The sequence below is a fragment of the Mycetomoellerius zeteki genome, unplaced genomic scaffold (assembly GCF_001594055.1).
Source record: "Mycetomoellerius zeteki isolate Tzet28-1 unplaced genomic scaffold, Tzet1.0 scaffold64, whole genome shotgun sequence".
NCBI classification, from domain to species: domain Eukaryota; kingdom Metazoa; phylum Arthropoda; class Insecta; order Hymenoptera; family Formicidae; genus Mycetomoellerius; species Mycetomoellerius zeteki.
Window position 1 is genome coordinate 602,485 of NW_017257654.1, and position 23,943 is coordinate 626,427.

General features: G+C 36.5%; 1 protein-coding gene across 1 annotated transcript; it reads left to right on the forward strand.

Annotated features, from left to right (window-relative positions):
* The first annotated feature begins 399 nt into the window (after positions 1-399).
* Positions 400-22,368, forward strand: exex (motor neuron and pancreas homeobox extra-extra). The gene is made up of 4 exons (XM_018457590.1): positions 400-410; positions 585-1,835; positions 18,273-18,436; positions 21,996-22,368. The coding sequence occupies exons 2-4, from the start codon at positions 605-607 to the stop codon at positions 22,236-22,238; spliced, it is 1,638 nt and encodes a 545-aa protein (XP_018313092.1). The 5' UTR covers positions 400-410; positions 585-604; the 3' UTR covers positions 22,239-22,368.
* The last annotated feature ends 1,575 nt before the right edge of the window (positions 22,369-23,943 follow it).

Below are 23,943 nucleotides of genomic sequence, written 5' to 3' on the forward strand. Positions count from 1 at the left end.
TGGGCGTAGTCAAAAGCCAGCTGCAGCGATCCTATCTAGTGGGAGAAGCTTTTTCGGCGGACACGCGGTCACTCGCGACGTCACTTTGCGACGCGACGCCGAGCCGCTTGCTCGTGTCGTCGGCTTCGTGTGAAGATCGTGACTCGTATAATCGCGGAATCGATCGGTTGCGAAGGACGATTATCGACCAAGTGCGTATGACCGAACTATGAATCAGTTAACAATCGCTTCAATGACACGGCCATGTAATGACGTTCGAAATTGTGCAAAACGTTGCTGAGATTTACGCAGCTACTAGATCATCTATAATCAATTGAATTAAGGAATTACAATCGTCGCATGAAGACTTTGTTATAACTAACAGTTAGTTTACGTCAAGTGTTGATTTTGAAGATCATCCTGGTACATAGGTACATCTTGCTCAATCAGTCATTATTGTTCTTTTAGACATTTTTACGTACAATTCGTTTGAATCAGTGATTAGAAACACGAATCGTTATATTGCTCAAGTGACTAAATTAAATTAGATTCCAATAGTGTTGACATTGCAAGAACATAATCACATCAGAAAATATGTGTTAAAGATCTACAGTGATCGCAGGATATGGCAGCTATGCATTACAACGCGCAGATGGTCTCAGAAGACTTGCATCAGCATCCGCGACATCTCTATAACCTTCAACAAAGACTACAAGATCCTGGATCTTCGCCCAGATCGGAGGACGCCCGATCGCCGCTGGACAGTCGAGTGAGATCGCTCGAAGAAGTGCGTTTCGTGGGTGCCAGATCACCAGACGTGGAAGATAGAGTAATCAGATATCATGAAGATGCCGGAAGTAAACGGTTCCCCAAAGACCATACGGGTCCTGTTTTTTTCCAGGACTCAGAAAACCCTTCCAGAAAATGTTTTAGCGATGAAATAACGACAAATCGTTGTCGCGAGCCGGAAAGTTCTCCTGGAAGGACGTCCTCGCCGCAAAATTACATCCTCAGCTCGTCAAATCAACACAATAGCTCCATTGGTAAAACATCCTTCTGCATCGATGCACTTCTGGGTCGCGCCACGAAGCAGAATGAGATAGAACAGTCATCGGCCGACCGTCAAAAATCGTTCTCCAGAAATCACGGTGTCCAATCTGATAGTCTGAATCTTGGTAGCATTCAAGAACGGGAATCTCCCAACGCAATAAGATGCTCCGGAGATCAAAGAATCGCCTTGAGAAACTCTCTAAATCCTTTCATTCAGCATCATGAATCCGATTCGCCCAGTTTGGAAACTCGAGAGAGACACTCTTCCAATCGCGAGACTGTTCTTGGTCTCCATTCCAGCGATTCCGGCATGTCTGTCCAAAGAGGCCAGTTCAGGCCTGAAACGGGGACCAGCAACTATCGGAATGACCGGCTCGAAAATGTCGAGGATGATACGTCGGTCGACGTGGACCCGACGCGAACCGGAAGCGCCAGTCCCGGAAGTAACGCAAGTCGCAGTCCAGCTTCTAGTCCTCCAATATCCCCCGGTTCAGAGGATCCGTCCAGTAACGGAGTGCTAAGCCATCAGAGTCTTGCGTCCGGGCCCTACGGAATGAGCGCAGCTGTAGTCAGGCAGAATCAGGGCCTTCTACTGCATCCCGCGGGACCACTCATTCATCCTGGAGGATTGTACTATCATCCGGCCGGCGGTAGCGCCTTCCACTCGATACACAAGGAGGGTCAGCCGGTCGGCCATCCCCAATCTGGAGGGCCTCATCCTCAGCAGCATCACATCCATCCACTCCAGCTCGAGTGGTTTGCTCGGACCGGCATGTTATACCCGAGACTTCCCGCGGATTTGGCCGGTGAGTAGATTGACGCAATTAATCTAATTAACACAATGGCTGTTTCGTATATCTTCATGTTATTGAATCATTGCAATTCTTGATAATTATTATATGGAATATATAGAAAAGAAAAATACATTTCGTGAAAATAAAACAAATTTTATGTTGAAGAAAATAAGACATCATTTTAAAAATTCCATTGTACCTAAAAAAAACTATAATATATCTAAATTCGTATCTAACAAAGATAACATTGATGAAATTTTTGGCAATAGTGAGAGAAAGATTATAAAAAATTAATTTAGTTATTAAGTATTTTAAATTATAACAATAATTTTTATCAATAAATAGTAAAAAAATTTAAAAGACGTATGTATGTATATCTATGCGTGAATTACAAATTTAATTGATAATATAAATAATACTTTAAATTGCATCATTATCTACAAAAACATAAATCAAGTCCATCAAAGAGAACTTATCGAAATGCTGATGCTTGTAATTAATTGAATATCATAATGATCGCCGCACCGAAGAACAATACAAGCAATTAATCGCATGATATCTGATGAAAATCACAATAATTATCATCGCTATAAAAAACAACGCAAATTGAAATCCGCTATTTTATGATAAGATATCATTCATATGAGTATTTAAGTTATACAATAGTAAAAAGAAAATAAAAAATAACGATAAATCAATAATAATAAATCATACATTTTTAATAATATTTAATTATCATGATATGGCAGAGAATTTTTAATTCCTTTATTTGATAAAAATGTCATAATGAAGTAATTTTAGGTATTTTATTTTAAAAAATTTCTATAAGAGCTTTATCTCAAGATAAAAAAAACAACAATTCTTCGTTTCTCGATCTATGCTTTAAGCATTATATATATATTATTTACAGTAAATATGAAAAAGGTATGCATTTAATTTTCAAAAATGGAATTTCTGAATCCAATTTCCGAGTCGCATGATTTTTATCATAATCTAGAATAAGATTACAAGCACAGTTGGAAAGTACTATTGCAACAGACGATTTGACCTTCACGTTAAAACCATTAATCCTGTTTCAATGCTTGATAAATTAATGATTCGATAATAATTTGTAAGGAAATTGAGGATTGCCGATAACAGTCGTTAAAGTCGATAACGATCCTCATAAATCGCTCTTTCCTAAGCCGACAGTGATGATGGCAGTGCCAATCCCAGAAAAAAACACGTTGATTGCGACTTTATCGCCGACCACGGATCTGCAACAAATAGCGCGCGAGATAGCGCAAGAATAGGCGCGTGCGAATTTGTTTATTAAGAATGTATTTTTAATATAAATAAAAAAGTTATGAAAAAATTCTAAATTTTTCTATATTGTATTGAAAGTAACATAAAAAGTTTATTGACAATTTAAAATTTAGATAAAATTATTTCTATAAGAGAAGTAGGAGATATGTTTTTAAAAAATAATTAAGATATAAAAGACGATTTTCATTTAAACTATAAAATTGTATTGTTAAATCTATTAATTATTAATCTTATTGAACTGTTTCATGTATAATATTCATTTTTATACGGACAGTATAAATTTCAAATTCACAATTCCAGTCACTTTTGGCAGACTATGCACCTGATACATCCTTCAAAGAATGTTTAAAATTAAATTTGAAATTTTTTAATAATTAAAGAACTTATAGCAATATATTTAAGTATCTATTTTCTTATTACAGTAAATAACGTTTGCAATTACAATACATTTCACAGTTGCAAAGAAATAATGAAATCTTATTTTTCTGTAAATTTCGATTAACATTTACTTTAATGAGAATTTAATTTGAACGCTTAATAATCAACGAAAGTCGAGCACACATGATGCTTGCAATCAAATTTTCATGAAAGAAAAAAGAAAAATTAAGCTTCCTCGTCGGAGAATTCGCGGGATCAAGGGGACGCGTATTGCGCAAAATCGAAATTCCTTGCATGGGTGAGTGGATCGTCAAACGATATCGTCGATTGACGGTAACTCATGCGTGGGAGGTTGTGTTATGTTAGCTCTCGACAGCTATTACCAGCTATTAACTCGAAAGTGAGAGGCAACGTCGAAAGACAGATTGCCGCTGCGATGAGCAGATAGTACATGTTTACGCGTCTAATGTACCGCTCCACCAGACCATATTGGCCGACTACACAAATTTTATGATCTCGATAACAGCGATATGACGTTTGCAACTATTATACGAACGTAGATCCTCGAAATTATTTTAAAAATAACTGATGTAAAAATACAAAATATCAATTATTTATAGAAAAGAAAAAGTCGTCGATTTTTTATCTCAATTAGGAAGTGAAATGTATACGTTTTTTTATAGTTTTTGGACTGCACACAGAATCGCGTGGAACAATCAGTTTCCCATAAATATGAAGGGAATATATGTAAAAATGTAAATGAAGTGAGTAAATAAGCATAACATTTTTGCCATAAAAATGAGACACATAATGATCGTTTTTAATGTTTTAACTTTCAAAAACTATCAAATATATGACTTTTTGTCATAAATGAATTGAAATAGAGAAGGAAACAAACGTACGAAAACTCTAGACTCTTAGAGCTTATTCGTGGACTTCTAAACTTCAAACTCATAAATCGTAGACTGAAAACACTTCAATCTCATACGCTTAAAGTGTAGAGATATAAATCCCAGTCTATTAATGACAATTTAATTGTCAATTGAATACAATTATAATTGACCTTTGATGTCAGTTCCACTCATACCGTCATACTGGCATCAGCGTTAGCCGATATACACCTCAGGAAGGTTGCGTAATTGAATTTGAATTGTACATCATTTGGCCCTAAAAAGGGCTGATCCAAATTCATATTTAAAGACCCGCGATTATTTGTGTGCTCCTAGTTTGCGAGTGCTTGTACGGTTGGGGGCAAAAATCGACGACTTTTGTCTGTCCTTCTTACAATTAGTCATTTTCCATTTTACGTGAGTCGAAAAATGTACTTAATAATTATATATATATATATATATACATATATATATTCCTTTTCTGTCATAGAAAGATAATTTTATTATAGGAAATAAATTTCTTTTAAGAGAGTCAGCTATTTTTCGTTAAAATTTCTCGAAAATTTTTGCACAAATTATCTTGAATAATATTTCATTAGACAAATTTCATCAGTTTTTAATTAAACTTTCATAATTCTTTCTGCAAAATGGGAAAGATGCGTCTTTTCACCCAATCGCCGTTTGTCCACAAAACCTTTATTCACGAGATCAACGAACTGCATCGCTTGCCAACTAATTCGCAAACCTTGCCACGAATCACAGAAACTGTCTGAGAAATCCGAAGAAGGAAAAGACGAAGGTATAAGAAAGGAAAGGTGGTACTAAGTGGCGACGAAGAAATTTGGAAGGTAAAAGGCAAAGGCTTGAGGGAGGTTGGGGGTGCAACAAGAGGTCTGGTTACCACGGTAAATTTCGCGCTCGGAAAAAAGAGCCGTGGCCACGTTGTCAGGCCAATCAGTCGAGGGCTTTTATCGAACAAATTGGTCAGTGAACGTTGGCGATGGCGGCGGCGGATACTCCGGGACGGAGGGAGGAAGGGTAGCAGAAATGAGAGGCGGAGTGGCGGCGGGGACGCCGCGGACACAAGTGGCGAACGGTGACGGGTGCGCGGGGTATTTCCTGTCAGATGATCCTGATTGGTAGTTGCCGAGCAATCCAGCGTCGACCAAAAAAGGCGAAAAAAATCGAGCGGTAGCGTAAAACAAGCGCAAAAAAGGGAAAACGCAAAAAAAAGAGTGAGGAAGAGAGAGGGCGCATATACGTGCGCGTGGGCGCGCGTGTGGCACGAAATAAAACGCGCGTTGAATACATTGAATGTGCCCCTGCCGCTACCACCCCCTCAGCATGCTCGATGGAGGCCATCGTCGGTACACGGCTCGACTTGTTAAAAATTGCCGGCGGCCGCGCGGACCACCCCCGCGCGACATTCTGTAAATAACGTGGGGAATAGGAATGATCGGGGGACGAGGGCGCGGACAGCGAAGGGAGAGGATGATGCGAGCTTTTATTTGCGGAATATTTGTCGCGCGTTATGCCCGCGCGCGGCGACGCTACGACAACACCATGTTTCATCTATCCCGTGCCGCGCGTAACGGCGTATCGAAATTTAACTAGCGCGCTATAAGCGGGATGTGTGCACGTGTCAGGGCCCGCGTATTGCACGATGTACCCCGTGCCCGAACGGCACCGCCACCCATCGCACCCTCCAAACCTCACGTCACCGCTGGCTGCTAGATAGTTATCCATATCGCGTTACGAATGGATGGCCCGTACCGCGGCCGCTCTAATTAGCGCGGTTCTGCGGCCATCGATTGCCGCCGCCGAATAGCCATTGAAACGGCAAAACATCATCGTTACTATAACGATCGTATTACTGGAATTATACGAGTACTAGGTGCGAACATCTTAGACAAATTATTTAATTTCGGAATACGTCTAGAAAGATAAGATAAAGGGTTGCACTAAAATAACAAAAAATTATTTTTAGAAACTTTGATCGAATATACTTATTGGAAACACTTCATAGTTTAAAATTTTGAAAATCATCTGGATGAAGAAAATAATTTGATAGTATAAGACATAGAAAATATAAATTTTAGAATTCGTAACAAATAAAATGTTTGTTTCTGCCAACATTTATAATTAAAAAATAAATCCTTTCTTCGAATAGATATTATTTTAATGAAAATTATTTGTAATCGATAAAATTTATTTATTTTTTACACAAACGATCCATAATTATTATTCTACGATTTGCAAGTTACATCCAGAAATAAAAATATTACTTTTTTTATTAAGTAATGACATAAAATGGAATTAAAGACCATTGTATGTTATACATTCCCATATGTATTCAATAAAATTGCATCCAGGAAGCATTAATGGGATAATTATGCAAACTACACTATGTTCACAAAAACAACAAAGTTATTTATCTTTCACTACGCACTGGCGTATCTATATAACATTTCAGATGCTCTACATTTTTTTTAGTTAGCATATGCATACATCAATCAACAATGATCGACAGTAGTCGATAATTGGCTTTTGGATTAGCTTGCGAAACGTCATCGATTTTCCGATGGTGCGATAGTTATATAGGCACGCCAGCAATGATTAATCGTTCGCGCGAGTTGAAGTACAATTGTAATAATTACTGTCCCCCGCCGGGCACATCGGGAAGAAATAAATTATTCATCGCGAATTTATGGCCTTTTTATACGATACGCACGCGCTGAGAAAATCCTTAAGCGTTTTAACGATATTAATTGCAGGTACCGATATCAATGGCAAATATATAAATAATCGCGGAGGGCGCGATAAATCTCGCGTGCGATAAAACTGCTAACACGTGACTTTTATTTTCACTGTTATTTTACATATTTTAATGCCAATGATTTAATGACGGCAAATGTTTAATTTACCGATTATGGAAATACAAAATTTCCGCGCTGACATTTTATTTCGTGCGTTCGAATGCTTCTTATTTCGCAATACTGCCGGTAACATTATTCTAAAGGCGAATTTAATATAAATAAATATTGTATTTAAATATATATATAAACAAGAGTGTAAAATAGTTTTTGATTAAATTATATCGTTTTGATATGGAAAAAAATGTTATCACAATAACAGGATTTGCCATATGTGAGCATTTTCTAATTTCTTAGGAAATCTCTCTCCCATGTAAATGTAAATCGAGTTACAAATTCCTCTCTAATGGCCTGTGAAGGTCTGTGAAGATATTTTTTCAAGTTAATGGGGAGGCTCTTAGTAGAAGGTACAAACGAAATTAAGGGTGTGGTTTTATTTACCGAAGGCCGTCGAAGAAAAAACAGCATTGCCATTTCCTTTTAGCGCCACAGTAAGATATTGCAAAGTGAAATTAAATATCTTGAAAATGAACACCGTAGTTTGTACACCGTAACGCACCAAACGCCGTTTTTATAGCGTAATTTCACTCTAATCGTGCGTGTTTCTATTTTTACGTACCATCACTTGTATTTGCAGAGACTCAAATATTCGTTAAAAATGAATGAAATAATTTCCTACGAAATTGTTTTAGTTCTACAAACATTGTATTAATAATGTAAAGTCAAATAGCAGTATAAAACAATAGATAAACTTAGTCATCCATTTTCGTGCGTCGTTTATTTATTCATAAAATTTCTCATTCTTTCCTTTACAATTATACATTAAAAAATATATTATTTAAATTCATTTTGCAATATTAATTTTTTTTCTTTAAATAAAATCAACCTATAAGGGATAGAAGAGACGATATCTCACGGACCACATTTCTTCAAAATAAATCCAAACTAGAGCGTTCTATTTAACTATTCTATTATCAAGAATCACTCAAATATTCGTACTTCGCGGTATATTTTATTGAGTGAACCGAGTTTTCACCAAATCGACATTGTGTTCGGCCGAGAAAAACAAGAAGCCTCCCCTCGAGGAACCGCAATTAAGGAGGATTCGTTTCTTTACGAACAGTTCGATCGGCAATTTGGCTTAAATCGACTTGACGAACCGTAAGGATAGCGGCGTGACGATACGGCCCGAATCTCGTTTTTTTTTTCTGTTTTTCCTTTCTCTCTTTTTTTCGAACCGATCCTGCCGTCCATACGAACGGGGAGAAACAATGGCGAGGAGATGGCGGCGGAAACTCTACTAACAAAAGGGGGATGATACTCGGGAGACAGAGAGCGCGCGCGCGCGAGGGGTTGGTGGATGATTTAATTAGTTAATTGTGCGTCATTCATCCGTCTATTCATCCCCTTCGCAGCCTCCCACGTCCCGGCATGCTCTGCCACCGCCGTCACCATACCGTTCCCATGGCAACTCCGCGGACTTATAGTCCGTTTAAACGGCCAATTTCGCGTTTCCGTCGGAGACTCGCGAGCGGAAGCCATCCATCCAGCCGCATTACATATTTTACCTTTTACTATGGACCTACAATATCACAGTAACACAATAATTACGAAAATATTATACTAATATGATAATAAATATGTGTTATATTACCGATATATTAAAAATAATACATAATATAAATATAATGGGCGGTGTGATAACAAAAGCAATTAAAAAAATAACACTTAAGCAATCTAATTAAATCGTGTGAATACACGGAAGGAGCTTCTCTTGGATCATACTGTCACCCTTTGTATTCTACGCTCTAACATATGGCGCACCGATTGCGGGAGATTAATTCTATTTGTCCGGAATTTACAGTATTCCTATTAATTCGACCGCAGCGCTTATGGTGTTCCAGATAGCTAGATTTACGCGGCTGATTGCGTGGGTTATCGCCACGTTATCTACTTCCAAGAAGATTTAATCGTGTATTCATTTAAAATTACGCAAAAGTTCGATAAGAACTAAAGAGAAAGGAAGGACACACAACATATGCACAATCCGACATTAATGCATTTGTATATTGATATATGTTTTATCTAACCACTTTAAAATTGATATTATATCATAATATCAATTTTAGAATTATAATATCGATTTAGAATGATTAGGTAATACATATATCAATATATAAATAATTGACATGTATTGAAAGGAATTGGAAAGAAAGATTGTACACATTCTATGAACTAACATATAACGGTACAAAAATTGTAAATGGCTTGGAAGAAAGTATAATTTTTATTAGAGTCATTTTGGAATTCTCATTCTTTTTCGACTTTATTAATCACTTTTTTAAATACACACACACGGAAAGAATTTTCGTTTAAAATTTACCCTAAAAATATGATAGTTATATGTACAATACAATACAATATTTTAAAGACTTTTACCATACACTTAAGTTAAATTGATCAAACTTATTTTATACTTTATTGTAGTTTTATCAATGAATGAGAGAGATTTACATTAAAATTCTTCGAAATACAATGTTGAACCACGACTATCATATTTTCAGGGTAAACCCTAACAAAAAATTCTCTCCGTGCACATATATATATATTTATATACGATGTTATTAGCATTTAAATTTATGAACGCGATATAATAATTAAATAAAAATATTTATTGCTTAATAAAATTAATAAAATTTTCTTTTAAACGTATGTATTCTATATCCTTTCAACGCATATAAAATTCATAAATAAAAAATAATCATACATAATTATAATGCACATTCATATAATAAAATAAAAAACTAATATGCAAAGAGAAAACGACGTCCACGTTTATTTGTAAGAACAACATTAAGGCAAATTAAATCGAGGTTCATTTCCTCGTGCATGTCGGAAATCGGATTCATCGTAATGATAGCAATTTCAACAATTCTCGCCGACATACGAGACCGAAAACGACAAGTCGGCGACGAGCGAATCAGCGTCGTTAGCGATTGACTTCTCGTTCGACCCCGGGGTCGCAACTACGACCTGATGTCAATGTTGTTTCCGGGACGGAGTTTGAAATTAAAGCTCGGAGTGCGGCAGACAGCATGGACGGCGAGCGCGGATAGTTGGAAGTGGGAGAGAGTAAACCGATGCACTCGCTTATTCACTCACGACCGCACGCACGCACGCACGCACGGAGTATATATACATGCGGGTATATATACCGGAAGCCGGTGGCGGCGGCGACGGCGGCATCAGGTCCGCCTATAAGCGTATAGGTGGTAATGGCGTTTCTGAATTAGCTGCCAGCTAGTTTGGCCGTCCGCAAGCAAACAGATCTTGGTTACCCGATGTGTAACATCCCGCGCGCTCGCTCAAACGCGCCATCCCGTGTCTATATACGGTCTTGTCGGTAATACTATTCGCGTAGCTGCGTGTACGCGAATATGTGTGCGCCACGTTCGTGTACGTGTGTGCACGTATAACGTACGCGCATCGGATAGCTGCTGGATACGTGACGTAAACGGTCGAGAGCTCCTTTCGGCCACAAAACGCCTTTGACTCTTTGCCGAGCTTGACCGAGACAACCAAACGAGCTTAATTTTGCAACTGACCAGTGCTCTCCAGCTCTTTTCGCGTGACAAAATGTTTTTCAGCGGCAAAGAAACAGGTATTCATTAACATGTAATGTATCGCAGTAATGAGAGCTAGAGTGCAATCAGTGGTTAATCTTTTGGTGCCACTCTCAAAAAGCATACCCGAATTTTCTTTTATTTCCATAGGCTATAATTTTTGTATTAACTTTTATAGAAAAGCCACTATAGAGTGGCGTTGAAACAGTGTCACATTTTGTGGCAAGGAATACAATGAAATAATAAATTATAACAAATTTTTCTCAAGAAAAAAGTGTAAGATTCAAAAAATAGATTCCTGTCCTCTCTAAAGAGGATTAAATTAATTAAATGATACATATATTTGCTTATTAACGTTATATTCCTTAAAGTTTAGTTTCGATTGGAAAAAATTTTTTTATAAATGTTTATATTTATATGATATATTTTTATACAATACCCAATGTTACATGCATGACAAAATATATAGTGTGGCATCAAAGGGTTAATTACGCTAAAGATCAATCGAAAATTTTAAAAGAAGTGAGTTTTAAATTAAATACAATCAAAGTTAAAGCGGCATCAAAGTGGCATCAGTTCTGCAAATTGTAATTTTATCTTCTCAAAGTTACTGTTACATACTCGATTAAGTGTTAAAAGTAACCACCGACACACTCAGCGTAACGCGATGTCTGCATTCAGAAACTTGCGTATATATCTGGAGACGCGGAAGAAGATGGCGAATCGGACGAGTATCCGGGATGTGCGAGGTAAGAATAAGAAGTAACATCACGGATGTTTATGACGTGATTTGTGGCGAGCTCGCGAGCCCGAGTTCGGGATTAAATTCAGCCATTTCGGGTAAGGAAAATAGCCTGATAAAACTTGCCCAACTTTTCCGTCTTCTCTCTTCCCTTTCTTTCTCTTTCCTATCACCATCTCCTCTCTTTTATATATATCCCTCTCTTTCTTCCTTTCGCTCGCGCTCGTCCGGCTCCATTCCTATCTACGATCATCCCCGGCACGTCGGGGGTGGCTGTCGGACGACGAAGGGGTGGCGAGACGGCGGATAGCGACGTTACTCGCCTAGATTCGTTTAGCTCGGATCTGAGGGGCAGATAATTCGGGGGGCGGGACACGGCAAAGGGGCTCCGGGGACCGCGGGCGGGGCTTGCCGGTGACGCACACACGCGCATACGATACCCCCGCACACGTACACAGAGATAAACACACCATTACCCTCTTCCATACGCATGCAGACACATACACACGCAAATACACACGGACATGGGCTACTACACGGATGCGAGAGCAAAAGCTGAGAGAACGCACCACCGACGAAGTCGTTACCAACCCCTTCGCTCGCCTTCCCACCATTTCCTCTCGCGTGCTATCCACCCCCCGTCTTCCCCTGTTCCATCCCCCTCGAGACGACGAGCGCGCGCGATGCTAGCCGGACCGAGCGACGGAGGGTACAGCGGCACAGTTAGAGGTATACACGCCGATTTAGGACGCTAATTCCAATTTGCAATTCGCTATTGGGTAATTGCTGCCCATTAGAGGGAGGCCATTTTCGGCTGCTACGTAGGCGTAGAGCTGCGTCCACGGCAACTATGTACTGACAGCCGAGCGAGGACAGGATCGATGCACCTCTGAGTAAAAGACGAGCCGTACTATTTCCAATGAAAAATCCGGTGAAAGAATCCTTAATTAAAACAGAATCTCTACTTTAATGATAAAAAGTACAAACAAATCTATCTAGCTTAGATACACATTTTTATCGTTTTTGAAATTATTATTATTATTACGATAAATCCCAAAATAAGAAATTTTATATTACACGTACGAAAAAATAAATCTCAACTTAATTATCGTGATTATATTCTCACAAATTAACATAGAGATTAGTTATCTGCGATGTATTATTTTCATCATATAAACTATTTTTTTTTGCCATAAATTACTCTATTATAATAATTTCTTATGCATGGATTTAATAAGTAAAGTTTTTGAAATATATGGAGTAAATATATTTATTTAAACAACGATTTTTTATTAATTTTTAATTATTGATAAATATTTAATTATCTTTAACAGCAGAAGGAAAACTGGCAAGAAATCTATTTAATTCAATTATTAATTACGATATAAAAATCTAAAATACAAATCTATATAAAATATCTAAAAATAAGAAAATATTATAATTGTACACAGCACATTTTCTATATAAAATATATATACATATAGTATATATATAATTATTTTACCACGGGGAATAAGTGGCGACACTTTTCCATCGCAACATAAAGCATTCGGGTTATTCAGTAACGCGCCAACATTCTGGCGACCGACGCAAAAAGGACTAAAAACGAAGGTGAAGTTCCTGCGGGAGCTCGGATCGAGTAATCAGTTTTAATTAAGCGTACCTTTCGCCCGGGAGTTAACGAGGGTAGTTACTCGTTAGTCCGAGATACCGTGCGATTCGCCGACCCTAAAAAAAAGTCGCATGAGATCCGATCTCGGCTCGGCAGAAGCCGAGAACGAAGAGTTACATGCGGATAATTAATTTCGTAAGTATTTCATAATAATCGCTCAAAATATAATAACGACTCTTGCTCTGAATTTTAAATCATTGTGTTTTAAAAATCAGTGCGTTAGAAAAGACTAATAATATGTTGTAGAAAGACTAGTATTTTATTTACCAACTATAAATTTTAAATTGATATAAAAATTAATAAAAAATATAAAAATTTATTTTTTGTTGAAATTAAAATTATAGAAAACTATCAAAATATTAATATTCATCTCCATTATATTTCTATATCTTTTAACTCGAGGTAAATTCGCTAGAATAACTATCACTATCGCTATCCCTCATTGCGACGTAAAGATATTCATGCGACCGGTAAAGTGTAATTTTTCGGGAAGTAAACGGGGGGACGAGATAGTATGACAAAGAAAGAAAGAGAGAAGGAGAGCGGTCGCTTTAAGTACAGATAATAGGTGGTGTTTACCGCCGCGATGATCGGCACCATTTAAGGGTGACCTGGCATGAAGCGGCCGATGGGACCCCAAATAAATTAAATTATCATGATAAAGACCCCCTCCCGTTCCCTTATTCGATATAAGAGCGCGAATGGTGATTGTCCACTCGATAAAGTCGCCCTTCTCATGTTTACCAACATCTGTCACAGTTTGCGCATTTTCCGATCTTGATCGACGTGCAGTGTGCCAAATGATCAATTTAGCGGGACACGGCGTATTCTCCGCGCGTCAATGAAATTACAACCAATTCAACCGTAAATGTATAGTAAAGGATTGCAGAAATTTTAATTATAGAAATTATTTCTAAAAATTAGTGCTATTTATGTAAAAAGATGTAACTGTTCAATTAAATTTCCATTTAATTTAAACATTCTTCGGTAACTTATATTTTAATTTTTCTATAATTTGTACTGCTAAATTTTAATAAATATATAATTGATACTTGCCATTTGTTGTATCATTTTGCTCCTCGATTATTTTTATCGACTTCGTGATTGCACGGTACATCGCATTGCGTTTATTTATTGGACTACAGGGAGATTGTTTGCAGTTAGTTAGCGCTATAGTTAACGCAACACCCCTATGATAGAAGGGTACAGTACCGTATGTCAGTTACCAACCCCCTCGATCGCGACAGATGAATTTCTTTGGTGCGCTTGTAACGTCGATTAATATGTCGGTGGCTCAATGAATAATTATCGCAAGCCGGCCAATTTGGCGACGAAGGGTTTGATAATTTATAACGGCTATTTGTCTGACCGCTCTTTTCACTTTTTAAACTTTTAAAAGATAATAGATCCTCTTAGATATCAGATCTCGATCGCGTTGTATTTCCGTCTTTAGCAAATTAAAATGTTACAATCTCGATGAAATTAGCTGCTTATTTCTATATAGAATTTCGATATAATTAAATTCTTTTCAATGTTTTAAAGATGCTCATTAGTATTATTAAATTATTTATTAATTTAACTTATGATATTACGTACTGTTTCAATTCAGGACTATATGTTTCAAGACCAACAAATAATTATTGGTGCGCAGTTTGCCTGAATTAGAAATTGTTAAATTCACAAACAAATATTATTAAGAATTACGATCCGCCCTGATCGAATATGACCTTTTTCATTCATTTATGTTAAACATTTTTTGGTCGAGTCATTTAATTTAATTAACATCGATTTTCACTTAATATAATTAAGATTCTCGCTAGCTGTCTCTCTCTCTCTCTCTCTCTCTTACTCACAGAGTTCTAAAATTCTTATAACATCTAAAAAGGAATCGATATAATTAAACATAAAATATACAGTAAAAAAATTGTATGGTTATATCGACGAGACTTATGAAATGATAGTGCATTTTGGTGAAATCAAACAGAATTTTTGATTATCATAAATGGGACTTGATATATCTAGAATGTTTGCTGGACTTAAAAATTTGATTGGATTTATTTATAGTATTTTTAATTGTGATTGAATCTATAAAAGTTGGTTGTATCCATATATATGATGTTCTTTTTACTAAAAAGTTATGCTGACCTAATTAAATAGTATCGTTATCAAAATATATTAGGGAAAAATCAATCATCCTCATCTGATTTCTAGAAACAATTTTTATTTATTCAGTTTTTAATAGACATACTGATTGAATATATCAGACTTCCAATTTATGCAACAAGATTTTTTTGTGCAAAAAATCGAAGATATAAGATGTAGTAGTCACATTTTTGTTGTATGAAATTGATAAAAATTTTTTTTATTTTCACAATCAATTCACATCCACGAATTTTAATCCGGCAATAAAATTCGATTATCGTTACTGATATATTATCATTATCGTTTAAAATTAATTATCAAGAAAATACTATGAGGAATAGATGTCCGAATCTTATCTCAATCCAGTCCTCTCGACCTTTTAATCACGTTGACTAAAAATGATTACAGATTAAAATTTTATGATTGATTATGGAATTAACGTATCAATCATAATAAAGTTAAGTAACTGCGAGAAAACTTTATCTTAAGGCTTAATGAAGCACGATAGTTAGGCCATTATACATTAAAAAATAATTTATAATATTAATTATATTATTTGCGCAAGACTGTCAAGAAAATCTAATGGATTCGAATATCACAGTGTGTCTGGACGATGAAATTGAAAAAAAGAACATAAAAATAAATCATGATGGGACGAGGAGCGCAATGGCGCAAATAATAATTGTTACGAATCAGCGGGAAGGGAAATCATCGGTCAGGCCATATGTGCCCAGCAGGGGAGGGGGAACCGAACTCCACTTTGTCCAACGATAAATAACCCAATAAATGTGCTACAGTCTAAATACTAACAGCTATCAAATGTAGTCTCTCATCCCTCGCGAGTGATGCTTGCTCCCATAAACAATCGTCAAAAATTTCCTGCACGCATTTTTTTCAATTCGTAACGATTATTATTAAATAACACGTAACGCTTTTGTACTTCATAAATGTAAAATGAAAAATCATATTTAGACATTAAATAGAGACAAAAGAAATTTAGTAAAATCACTTGAATCACCTTATTTATAGTTTTATTAAAGCGACATTTTTTGAGCTGCAAGTCGATATTTTATAACGTATTATTTTATTAATTAATACACGTACAGCATTATTTATATATTTTTATTGTGCATGTTAGATCTTAATTTTTTAATTCTTTTTTTATATTCTCAACGATTATTTCTTTCTTAATATATGTACTTATATTATGTGTGTTAAATTCTCGAGAACACGTGCGTCCCGCTATGTAAAGGACCGATAATACTCCATCGAGATATCGAAATTGCCATTTATTTATGTATCGGGCGTGAAATCGCGCGGCCCTAAGTACATCGAAATATTCGAATTTCTCTTTGAGGGAGAGCGAGAGCGCGCGTATACCTGCTCATATACGGCTTAGTGAATCACGCGTCGACCGGTAATCCGAATGCGCTCGACTAAACGCCGCCATGTGTACAAACACTGACAGCCGGTCACGCACTTGCTAGTTAAGTTACGAGGGTGCTTAAGCCAGTGACGCAAGGCCCACCTCCCTGCTAATCGTGGAAACCCAGTGGACATAGCGCGCAACAACAAAAACACGTGACATCGCAGTGACAAAAATAACAGCGTCTCTCACTTACACACCGAAATTCGAAACTTTGGATTAAGAGATATATTCTTCGTATAAACTGGACATTTTTAATTCAAGTTCAGAATTGCATTTTTGTCATTTTATCTCAAACACGTCTCTTCACACGATTTTATTCAATGTTTTTTTCAAATTTATAAAATTGATTTATTTTATTTATAAATAATTTACTTTATATTTTTTAAAAATAATCTCATTAATGCAACTTAATTACAATTTAAATTATTTAAAAAATAATTACTAAGGCCTGTTAGACAATGGAGTCGCAATTCGTAAGCCGTAAGAAATTAACCAATCACAGTCGATTATTTTTGTCATATTCAATTATGATTGGGCAATTTCTTACGGTTTACGAATTGCGACTCTATTGTGTAACAGGTCTAAGAAAAATTAATTATTATTAATTATATTTCGCAACTATCCACATACAGTACAGTTCATTCCAGCAATACTACAAACGTTGCAACAATATTGCTACAACTTCTGTGCTGTATTGGTAGTTATTAATAAACAATTATGTTTAGAACACATAATTTTAGATGATAAATCGTTGATATATACATAAATCGTGTGATGTATAATGCAAACGTGTCTCCATCACACATTGATCAATGCAGTTCTGTCATGTCGACTTTCATTATGTCGACGATCATCTCGTCAGACTCCACGGCGTCCTACGCCTATGGTGTTATAAGTTGGCAATTCTCCCCTGACCAAGAGTCATTCACGGGGCTAATTGCAGGGGCGGCTTTCCGCTCCTATCGTCTAACCCCAAATCATCCCCCGTAATCCATAGGGATTTACACTCGCGATAATTGCATTAGCATTCGATGATTTTTATTGGATCGCCCCGATCGCAATAATGAATCATTTTTGTTCTCCGAAATGTTTGCTGGACTAAAATCGCATTCAATTTGCGACTTTTATCGGATATAAACAAATGTAATAAAGCAATATTTTTAATTGGAAGTTTTCGTTTTACAAAAATCAACACGATGACAAAAATGTAATTGCACGCAGTTTTACATGACTTATTCCATATATTTTAATTATGGAATTTTTAACTTATGCATTTTATTACCGTACAAATATTGTTACTCGAATTAATAATAATATAATAATATAATAATAATATTACTTATGGGGTACTATTAAAAATTACAAATTTCTTAAAAGAAATATTTTTTGTAATAGGTTGCGCGGCACAACATGCATTGCTGGGCAAAACCAGAAGGCCCAGGACCGCCTTTACATCTCAGCAGCTCCTCGAATTGGAGAAGCAATTCCGACAGAATAAGTACCTCAGCAGACCGAAGAGGTTCGAGGTCGCGACGTCGCTGATGCTCACGGAAACGCAGGTAAATCGAGATAATGATGTTGAACTGCGCATTACCTTTCTCTATATCCCAAACTCAATAATGGCCCTGAGCCCGTGAATCACTTCTCGTACGATAAGTATCGCGATTAGCGATTTTTATTACTCACATCCCTGAGCAGACAGAAGAAACGTAATGCGAATCGTGAATCACCTGTAATTCGAGATCCACGATAAAACATGCTGAAATAAAATGGCTTTTATCGATGCCCTACTACAGAAGTCATCAAGCACCGAATAGAGAAATTTGATATAAATTCTATTGTAAAGTTGCCGCTCAGTGTTGTAACAATTATCATCAAAATTGATATGCGAAGCCATGAAAAGATAAAATAAAAAAAGATTGTGCTGTTTTACATAAAATCTATTTCCTCTCTCTTGAGAGATCGAAAGATAAGATCTTTGCATAATTACATATCCGATTGATACGGAATCGCTCGCAGAAATTGTTAAGAAATCGAATCGATAATTTCTTGGGGATAAAGGAGACAGAAGTTGGAATCAAGTTGGCGCTAAGTTAGCATCGAGAGTTGTCCGACGAGAAGTTGAGCGACGTCGACCGGTAAATAGCGCGAAAATGGAAATTCGCGAGGTTACGGGAGCGCGAGCGCGCGGAAAGGGAAAAAGAAGACCCTCGAAAGAGAGAAAATCCCTTCGAATAATCCGGCCCGCCCTTCCTCCGTCCGACGCCGTGTGCACGCGAATCCTCTCTCGCATAGTTCAACAACTTAAACATAACTCCGAAGCTTACGAGCCCTGACGGATCGCTCGGCAAACAGACGTGAAAGTCTGAGTTATGGCGGGCTCAGTCGCTGATTTGTTTCGATATTTTACCGATTCCGCCTCGCTCCTCGCCTCCACCTCGGCCTTCCTCGTCCTCCTCCTTTCCCGGGCCTGTTACCCATTTCACGTCTGAGTTCCGCGCTTGCAGAAACGCGATTACCGGCGATTTACCGTCCAAACGCGAGCATCACGACGAAACGCGTCGCTCGACGAAGAACGCGTTTGTTTAAAAAGGGCGAAAGCTGGCTGTATAGCACCCAATAAATCTCTCTATATTGCAATTTTTGTCATTATCAAACCAAGCGATTCAGAAACGTAGACATGCGTATGGAGATGCCACGTATTCATAAAAATTGTCATGTATAATATATTCACTTGTTATCACAAATTTTATTGCCGGAATTAATTGTTTTTAATATAAATTTAATTTAAAGATTTATTGTAAATTAATTTAATATAAAGATTCTCAAAATGAGCAAGTTTAGAGAAAAGTTTTTGGTAATATAATAAAAGTTTTTGTGTCTCTAATTATATATATTATCATAATTATATAATATAATGTAGTTATTACTGCTATAATGTCTATAATAATAACTACATAGTTAAATTATATTTAACTATATAGTTATATTATATAATTGCAGCCATTTTTATGGTATTAATTATTATAGTAGCCATTTTTTGTACCAACTATATTTGTTGATAGAACTATATAGTCATTATTATTACTAAGTGATTATTATTATAGTACTAATAATCATAGTTACGGTAACATGTAATTATAATCACAAATATAAAAACTTTTCTCTCACATTGTACTAATGCGACCATTTCTTATGAGATTGAGTACATTTTTCAATGTTTTAAGCATTCTTCATATTTTCCGCACAATTATTTTTCTTTGAATTCTTGCCAAATCGATTCGATGTTCGACTTGCAATATTATTGCGACAGTAACGATTTCCTGAATTAATTAAGGTCTGATACTCGCTAATTATCGTGAAATCGCGATCGCAATCGTAATCGTAATAACATGCAAGATCTCTACGCATTGATGGTCATCAATGAAAAAAACATCTCCGATGTTTTAGCGCAATTGTAATTGAGATCGTATTGTAAATAGATCGATCTCGGCATCCCATGATTCACCGTCGTTCGGTTTCCCGTGTACAAGATGTCGATTAATTTCGGTTCGCGAGATAATTTACAGCGCGATTTGTTTCTTCTCTTCCTCACTCACTCGCTAGCTCTTTATCGCTCGTTGGTTTATCGGCGATATAACAAATATTTATTTTCGCGGGCGTCGCCCCCCCCTTCCTCCATTTTTTTCGACCGATTCGCTCGCGCCTACAATTCGCATCTTCTCGCCTGCCTTTCCTTCCCTCTCTCTCAAATTCAATCCCCGTGCTTGTTTACCTCGCGCTCCGAATTATTTGTTAACGCGACGCGAATGATTTACGTAAGTCCCTGTCGTAGCGTTTCGTCTATCAAATCATCCAGCTGATCGAAAAGCGATGGCGCGCGCTGTCTTTTGTAGTACCTATATTTCAAGAGAAATATTTTTATTGCAAATACTTTTAATCTCTCTCTCTCTCTCTTTCTTCAAAGATTATATTATAACGTTCAATCAATATACTTTTCCACAAAATTAAAGTTTTATCACAAATAAACGTTCTATTATATTTCCAAGATTTTAATTCATTTTGAGAACATGTTAAAAGATAATAAAAGATTGAAAAGATTACAATATGTTACGTCGCTAAACTGCATTTAGAAACTTTACCCGAGTACACTCATGTATCATTTTATCTCTGCTGTTCGCCAAATATTAAACATGTATCATAAAATGCATACATGATGACACATAACATGCACTTGCACCCCGAAGTTTCTTGAACGCAGCTCTCTGATGTGTATTTTATCGTGACGCGATTAGAGAATTTTCCAATTATAATCTTATCACACGCGAAATCTCCTTCGGGTAACGAGAATTTGGCAAAACGTTCACAGATTCTCCCATTCGTATTCGTACGAGAAAGCTGCGCTCCTACACGGAGGGTAAAGATATAATACGGTTGGTGTGTCTGGAGGGGATTGGCCCGGGCGCATGATATGTTGTCCGAAAGATTTACATCGTTTTCTTACGATTGGGGAGGAAAAATCGAGTCCCTGTATCTGTCTACCTGATTTACTGCGTCTCGCGGGGTGGCTCACGTGACGTTACCCGTGCTTATAGAGTACGCATTCGCCAAATTAAATCGAGAGTGGATCGAAGAGTCATGCCAACAAATTCGTTAGTTCTTATAACAAGTACTTTTGCGATTGTTGTCGATACGAACTTGAAATGAAACTAAAAAAATCTTTCAACTCACGAACGTATTACGAATTTTTATCATTTGTATCTGGAACATAAAAATACGAAAAACTATTTTTTAATTTCGATATCTATCATACAAAATGATCGATATTTGGTTTTATAAGATAAAAATAAATGACTGCTTATAACAGAATAATCTATTATAGAATCACATTGCGATAAATTCTTTTTTCGCAAATAGTATTTCGTATAATTATCTAAAATTAAATGCAAGATAAATATGATACTCAGTGCCAAAATATTTTATCAAATATCGTGCGTAATAATTAATTTAAAATCGCTTATTACAATGTATGTTGTTCCTTTAATCTATCTTCGCGAAATTTGAAATCTTAATAAATTCATACGTCGTGAATAATTACACGCTGTACTTTTATTGCAGGTAAAGATCTGGTTTCAAAATCGCCGAATGAAATGGAAGCGCAGTAAGAAGGCACAGCAGGAAGCTCGTTCGAGCGGAAAGGTCGAGGAAGCTGGGAGTACGAGGAGCGCTGAGAGGGACACTGGAAGTGACGTCAGTGTGAATGCACCCGGAACACCGGAGGACTCTAGAGGAACGCTCCAGGAAAGTCAGAGGACCGGGACGGATCTCCAAGAACCTTTGTATCGGCCTTATGTGGTCTAAAAAACCGAGACGAAGGCATTTAACTCTTGGAGAACCAACATTTTTTGAAATTGTGCGAAGGGAAAACCAACAATGTTCGCAAGCGCACATAGATATTTCTGCCGTTCATTTCATTTCATGAATAATTATTTCAGAACAGATACAATAAATTATTTTTTTATTTAAATATATCAATTTAATTAAAAGACAATAGAATATACAAAAAAGGAATATTTTTCTTGACAGGTTAAGAGAAAATTAATTGTTGGTCCCTTATAATGATTAAAAAACCATCAAGTCGATTGTTTCTTGGAAAATTATTTCCAGTTGTTCAGAGAAAACAACTTACATTGTTATTTCAGAGTCAAGGCGAATCTAAAGATTCGATTAATAGAACTAAGTTCTGCGTATTAATTTGACACTGCGCGATTGTTCCTGTATAGAAACTTTTATAGTGAAAAGCAAAAATATCCCGCTTTACTATCGATTGCGACATAATTTTGATAGTCGATTGTGATTGTAAAAGTTGTCATGACTTATTAACAAAGATCGAGACGGGTATAATTTTGATTTCTTATCGGTAAAATGCGGCTCATCTGTGAAAATTATTTTTGTGTTCATCGAAGTCATCAAAATTACATCGGTTTCGATGAATTTCGATCTCCGCTTATTAAACGTGGTTTTCTACCGAAAACAGTCGATCTCTCGTGTATATATCTCATCTCTATAATTTATTATACCAAAATTCTGATGTAAATAAGTGCGAACGAGACGATATTCACGAACACGATCATTAACGATACCTCGCTTGTTAATCACGGTTATTAGATACACGAGTGTCGCTGCTGATCCTAGAAAAGCGTCTTGCTCAAACCAGCGGGATATTGATTTTATAATCGAATTATCTTTTTATTGCTTGCCGGAAAGATGGCGGGCAATAAATCACGTTTCGATAAAAGATTTATATATCTGCCGTGATCGTATAAGTTAACGATACCTCCACACGTGACAACAAAGATCTACCTTCGAGAGCTTTGAAACATCGAGATGCCATTTAATCTAAATTCATCGTGTATATAGACATCCTAGAGACTATTTATTCTATGTTCGCTCGGCTTGTAAGATAGAAGAGACACCAAGCAGACGCTGAAATCGCGACGTTGTTCATATAAATGGTGTAAAGAGAAAACAGTAGGATCGTTCCTGATACAGGCGTTACTCGAGTATTGTCTCATACGAGTGCGCGTGCGAGTGAGGAGCATGTATTTATGGCATACGATGTGAGTGTAAATATTATACGCATAGGTTCTAAGTTAGTGAATGCGATGCAAATACACGGTATGATAATATCGCGAGAAGTTCCTAAATAAATTATGAAATCGAGCAAATTCGCTGCGTCCTTCTTTCCCCATGAATATCATTTTCCCCTAATAGACATTTACTTTTAACACTATTGTATAACAGTTAAGTAGACAATTATTTGTTTTCGATATCTATATCACTTATCTGATGAAATTATCACTTATCACATTCGGTCTGAAAATATTAATTATTCGTTCTGTAATCAAACAATTTTTATTAAAAATTATATTTTTCCATTTTTAGAAGAAACAGTTATTTTTTCAACAGCAATTCTATAGAACGAAATTTTTTTCTATATCAGTTATATCTGATCTTTAGACGAACAAATATACTATATCATAATTATTTAACGATATTTCTATAC

What these genes read in the sequence shown, in the direction of transcription:
- exex (XM_018457590.1), top strand. Translation starts at nt 605, where the DNA reads ATGGCAGCTATGCATTACAACGCGCAGATGGTCTCAGAAGACTTGCAT. An exon ending in ACTTCCCGCGGATTTGGCCG is followed by an intron (nt 1,836 to 18,272) that starts GTGAGTAGATTG and finishes TTTTTGTAATAG; the next exon opens with GTTGCGCGGCACAACATGCA. An exon ending in TGATGCTCACGGAAACGCAG is followed by an intron (nt 18,437 to 21,995) that starts GTAAATCGAGAT and finishes CTTTTATTGCAG; the next exon opens with GTAAAGATCTGGTTTCAAAA.